Genomic DNA, 6,125 nt, shown 5'->3' with positions numbered 1-6,125 from the left:
ATGGGGAACTGCCAGCATGATCCAAGTGTCACAATAATGGAGAAAGTGGTAGACCAGGTAATTAGAGCCAATCAGTGTAACAGCAGTGATGGGGAAGTTATTAAAAATAATTCTTGTCAATACTGATGTTAGTCAGGGAGAGCCAGTAAGAATTTCATAAGGCTAGGCTGTGTTTGAAAGACTTGTTTTTCTTGAGGAGGGAACCACGATTGTTGACGTGGGTAATGCAGTTGATTAATACTACATGGATTTTAGCAAACTTCTGATAAATTCCTTCATGGAAGATTGACCAAGTAAAGGACCATGGGATGCAAGGAAAAGTTGGATCTTAGAGGCAAAATTGGTTGAGATGCAAAAAAACTGAGGGAGACGGCAGAGTGATGTTTCTCTGCATTAGAATTATACAGCACAGAAATTCGTATATGCCAACCAGATAACCTAAACTGATCCAGTTCCATTTGCCAGCATTTTCCTCATGCCCTCTCAACCCTTCCTTCTCAAGTAGTTATAGAGGTGCCTGTTAAATGTCTTAATTGTACCCGCCTCCACCAATTCATCTGGCAGCTCGTTATTTGAAGTGTGTTTCAATAGGATTCCACAGAGCTTGGTGCTGAGGCCCTTGCTATCTATGGTGTATTTTCAGAATTTGGAGATAACTGCAGGTGCTATGATGAAGAAGTTTGCATATGACATGAAAATTGGCCAGGTGATCAATAGTGAGGAGAATGGCATAAACTGGAGGAGAGCACCAACAGATTGTTCAGCTTTGCAGAGCAATGGCAAATGGAATTCAACTTGGGAAATAGTGAGAGGCTGTGTACTTGTGGAAGGCAAACAAGGATGAATCCGTGAACAGTGGGACCATGCAAAGTAGTGACTATCAGTGGGTATTTGGTCTACAAATCCACAGGTCCCTGAAGGTAGAGGGCAGGAAGGTAAAGTGACTCAGAAGCCAGATTGGTGATTTTTGGAGTGGTGCTGGAAAAGCACAGCAGGTCAGGCAGCATCCAAAGAGCAGGAAAATCAATGTTTCGTACAAAAGCCGTTCATCAGGAATTCCTGATGAAGGGCTTTTGCCCGAACCGTCGATTTCCCTGCTCGTCGGACGCTGCCTGACCTGCTGGGCTTTTCCAGCACCACTCTAATCTAGACTCTGGATCCCAGCACCTGCAGTCCTCACTTTTGCCTAGATTGGTATATTTTCATGATTTAGCCAAGGTGATTTTGAGTTGGGGACCAAGTGTAGTGCATCAAAGTTCGCAGATAACACTGAAATGAGTGGGACAGTGCAGAGGACACTGAAAGTCTGCAAAGAGATATAAATGGGTTAAGTGAGTGGGCAGGGGTCTGGTAGGTGAAGTACAATGTTGGTAAATGTGAGGTCAGCTAGTTTGATGCGAGTCAGTTTAGCTCACTTGGTTGGATTGGTGGTTGGTAGAGCATTGTGATACTAACAGTATGGGTTCAATTCCCATCACTGGTTTGAGGTTAGTATGGAGGATGCTCTTTCACAACCACTTCTCTTGCTCAAGGTCTGGTGGCCCTCAGGTGAAATCATCCCCAGTTGCTTCTCTATCATGAGAGGGCAGTCCTATGATCTGGTAAGGCTATTGCGACACAATACAAATACATCCATTTTGGTCAAAATAGGCTACTATTTAAATAGTGAAAAATTGCAGGATGCTGCTGTGCAGAGGGATCTGTGTGTCCTTGTGCATGAATCACAGAAGGTTAGTATGTAGGTGCAGTGGGCAAACAGAATAGTGTCGTTATTGCTAGACGGATAGTGCTTAAAAACAGGGAGGGCATTTTATAAGGTCATGAGGGGTTGGATGGGGTGCATCAGAAGGCATTTCCTTTTTCCATCAATAGAGGATTCAACAACCAGGGGCACAGATTTATGTTTCGATGAAGACGGCTTCGAGGACAGTTTGGGACGAGGCTTATCACTCAGAGTGTCGTTGGAAAATGGAAGCCATGCCTGATGATGTGTTTGAGTCGGAAACTGATGTAATATTTAAGCAGCACCTAAATAGAGTCATACAGACCCTTTGGTCCAACCAGTCCATGCTGAACATCATTCCAAACTACATAGGTCCCAGCTGCCTGCACCTGGCCCATATCCCTCCAAACTTTTCCTACTCATGTATCTATCCAAATAGCTTTGAAACGTTTTAATTGGACCCACATCCACCACTTCTTCAGGAGGTTCATTCCACTTTTAATTACTTTGCCACAACCTCCAGGACTTTGTAAGCAAACCTGGAAAATTCGATGATTGTAGCCAGCTATTTGTTAACATGGACACGATGATCCGAATGTTTCTAGCTTTTCTGTTCATGTTTCTATGTCAATGTTGAAACATCTTTCTGATTGTCACAAGCAAAAGCACAAACTGCTGGAAAAACTCAGTTGGTCTGGCAGCATCTGTGGAAAGAAAGCAGAGTTCACGTTTCAGGTCCAGCAATCCTCACCAGCAGGAACCAGCCTCTTTTGTTCTTCCTGATTTCCAGCATCAAAGTGCTTCGTTTGTGTTTGCTACTTTCTTACTGTTCTTGGGTCTGCTGGGGAGTTTGGAGATTTCTGATTGGTTAAAGCAGCCATTACTCTGCAAGAACTCAGCAACCATTGGACAAAAGGAATACCCATTACAACCTGTCCCATTTTGATTGGTTAAAACCGTCAAAGTCATAACATGGCTGACAGGATATCTGCGAATTAGACAGACAGGAGGCTGGAAGAACACAGCAAGCCAGGCAGCATCAGGAGGTAGAGAAGTGGGTGTAACCATTCTTCAGGACTGGGGGTGGGTGTGGGGGGACCTGCAGATAAAGGGGGTGGCAGGGGCAGGGTAGTGAAGTGGGGATAGGTGAGGACAGGTAGAGGGTATGACCTAGTTGGTCAATGGGAGGAATGAATCCGGTTGGTGGCAGAGAGCGTTAGAAGGGTTGGGAGGGGGCAGGGTGGGGGGAAATGGCTTTGAAGGGAGTCGGGAGATGGGGACTGAGGTTATTTGAAATTGGAGAACTCAATATTGTGTCCTCCGGGCTGCAGGGTGCCCCGGCAGAAGATAAGGTGTTGTTCCTCCAAAAGACGCCGTGGTTTGTTTTGGCAGTGGAGAAGGCCAAGGATGGTCATGTTGGAAAGGAAGTGGTTAGGGGAATTGAAATGGGCTCAGACTGGGAGGTCCTTTCAGCGCCGGCTGACCAGGATGGGATGCTCAGCGAACCGTTTCCTAAGTTTATGTTCGGTGTCCCCATTGTAGAGAAGACCACATTGGCAGCATCTGATGCAGTAAACCAGGTTAGAGGAGAGACAGTGACCCTCTGTCTCACCTGGAAGGAGTGTCTTGGGCCCTGAATGGAGGTGAAGGTGGAGGGCGGTGTACCAGCAGGTTTTGTATCTTTTCTTGTTGCCGGGGAAGGTACCTGGGGTTTCGGCGGTGGGGGCAGCTGGAACCAAGGACTGTTGGAGGGAACGGTCCTGGCAGAGAGCTGAGAGGGGAGGGGAGGGGAAGATGTTCTAGGTGAGGTCTATATGGATCTGGCAGAAATGTTTGAGGATGATGTGTTGCATGCGGAGAAGAGTGGGGTGGTAGGTGAGGACAAAGGTGTCTCTGTCCTTATTGTGTTGAGATGGGGGTTGTTTACAGCAGTGGAACGGGGAATGGAAGTGGTGCGGTAGTGGGTTGTCTGGATGACGGAGAAAGGAAAAGCACAATGCTCAAAATAGGTGGACATCTGGGATGTCTCCTTGTCCGAGCAAATGCAGTGGAGGTGAAAGAATTGGGAGAATGGGATGGAGTTCTTGCAGGACATTGGGTGGGAGGAGCTATGGGTTTGTAGTAGATGTGCTGATGGTGGACAATGATAGGATTATAGGATTGGTTCACTTGGCTGTCAGTCATGCCCAGTTTTGTAGATGTTGCTGTCAGTAATTGTCAGATCTCCGTGAATTTTTGAAGCTGCTGTGTAGGTGTCATTCAGAGCTCTCTGATTGGTTCAACTGGCTATCAAACATTGGGCATCACTCACTCATTGGCTGCCACCCTCCTCTAGATGAGTCTCAGTTGTTTTGCTTCTTCATCAATTGAATAATTGTTGTGATTGGATATTTCATCGCATTCTTCAGTTGCTCTCGGAACTTACACTGAGTCACAGCATAAATAAAAGTGTTTGTACAGCAACTTAAATTCAGTAGCATTTCTCCAACTTGTTCAAATATATATTCAGGTGGGGTGTAATCCGCAGGATCTGTTCCTTGGATGTTATAATAAATGAATTCTATAACATTAACCAACCACAGAAGAATGAAGTTGCCTGATATGGCCAGAAGTAAAATCACAGACTTCCTTCTGCTCTCCATCTCTGGGTCTCTGCGAATCTCTCCATTGCTCTGACCCCTGAGTCCATTCCGCACTCTACTGGCCACTAAAATGTGTCTGACAGTCAAAGTATTGGCCAACAGAATTAAAGCGAATGGGATCAATGGGATTAAGACTGTATCAAACCAGTCAAATGCCACCCACCAAGGGTCAATGTATGAGTTTGGCTTCACAGTACAGTGCCATGGTATACCATCAATTATTATCACAGGTTCATAAATAAAATAGTACGGAATATTCTTTATACAGAGCAAGAAGCTAGTGATTGCTAAAACCACAGCTGCAGTTTTCTCAGTGCAATATTTTGTTTTCAGCTTCTTGCAACAAATAGCCACAAATCGGTCGAAGGAGAAAGTGACAGTGAACCAGACAGAAAGGTCTGTGACTGCAGACTGTAGGAAAGAATTTACACGACACACAGGGGTTATGTGCAGGATGAGCCCTGGGGAAAAGTACAAACAGACTCGCAAAGGTATGATTCCAATGCTAATGAACATTAGATCCGCTGTTGCCATGGCCACCAAGTAGCGAGTGATGCAGTTGGAGAGGCCACACTTTCCCCTGGACAGTATCACAATTCCCAGTAAATTAACTGTAAGAGATTAGAGGGGAGAAAAAGAGAGAATATATTTACTAAACTTATTTTCCAGCTCAGACAATAATGCCAGGATTTTATGACAACAACCCAGCATGGGAGTTTGAAATTTAAACAGCATGACATAACCACCAAAAAAACCCATTTTCATTTTTATAGGGATCAGGTAATCAGCTACCCATAAGTGCAGATTGGAAATGTAATTACTTTCATGAGGTCACAAATGTTTGATTCAATCTGTTTGGTAGGTGTAACTCTGACCCACCTGATATCTCCATCAAACCCCATATCCCACACAATGATAACCAGGATTGGTGATCTCAGCCATGAACAATCTCTTGAAAAAAAAACAGTCCCTTGCTGGGATAACACTCTTAGAGAGATTGGGCCACATTCAATTGTATAATCACTGAAATGCCATGATCAGACTCCTCCCTAGTGTCACACCCTGCCAGGAACAGACAAGGACCCACTCCCACTAAAGGAGATCCTCCCAGGATCAGGCAGCTTTCCCAAAATAACAGTCCATCCCTGGGGTCAGATCTCATAAGTACAGGAGACCTCTCCTCTTGCTTTTGGAAATCTGGGACAATCTTCCAACTGGAAGTGTGAAGCGTCAGGAATGGGGAGATGGAGTTGAACCAGAGGCATGGAAAAGCCTACCAACTGTCTCCAAGTAGTGGATACCTCAGCCCAAACCAGCCCTCACCCCATTCCACTCCTCTGTTAGTAGAGTAGGCCACCTATGAAAATAAAAAGGGTATTGTAATCCATTTTTTAAACCTCCCTGATAATTGGGAATATTGCAATATCAGATTAAATGGAACAGAGGTGAAAAAAAACGAGGAAAGATTTGAGCATTGAAGTCACATCTGATAATCGTGTTGCCCATGCTAAACGCACCTCCATCACCAGATTAATACCATGATCCACACCACCAGTATCATTTGTTGGCTGATAAAAATAATTCTGACCAATATCTGCTGTCAATTGCTGTTTTCCAGCTCCACTCAAACAGATTACATACATTGGTCTTCAAATCTGAGATCTCCCCAAATAACTTAGTTATTAACTCTTATTATCAGCACAACTCGATCTCTTTCTCCTTCATGTCTGGATGACCTAAATATTGAATATTCCTGAATC

At 44.7% G+C, this 6,125-nt stretch overlaps 1 protein-coding gene across 1 annotated transcript; it reads right to left on the bottom strand.

Moving 5' to 3' along the window:
* Positions 1 to 4,065: 4,065 nt before the first annotated feature.
* On the bottom strand, positions 4,066 to 4,899 carry LOC140454393 (cysteinyl leukotriene receptor 1-like). Its single transcript, XM_072549094.1, has one exon. It carries the CDS (start codon positions 4,897 to 4,899, stop codon positions 4,066 to 4,068), a length of 834 nt encoding a protein of 277 aa, XP_072405195.1.
* Positions 4,900 to 6,125: the final 1,226 nt, after the last annotated feature.

The sequence above is a fragment of the Chiloscyllium punctatum genome, chromosome 29 (genome assembly GCF_047496795.1).
Source record: "Chiloscyllium punctatum isolate Juve2018m chromosome 29, sChiPun1.3, whole genome shotgun sequence".
Taxonomy (NCBI): Eukaryota; Metazoa; Chordata; class Chondrichthyes; order Orectolobiformes; family Hemiscylliidae; genus Chiloscyllium; species Chiloscyllium punctatum.
This window is presented reverse-complemented; position numbering and strand designations above follow the sequence as displayed.

What these genes read in the sequence shown, in the direction of transcription:
- LOC140454393 (XM_072549094.1), bottom strand. Translation starts at nt 4,899, where the DNA reads ATGGCAACAGCGGATCTAATGTTCATTAGCATTGGAATCATACCTTTG.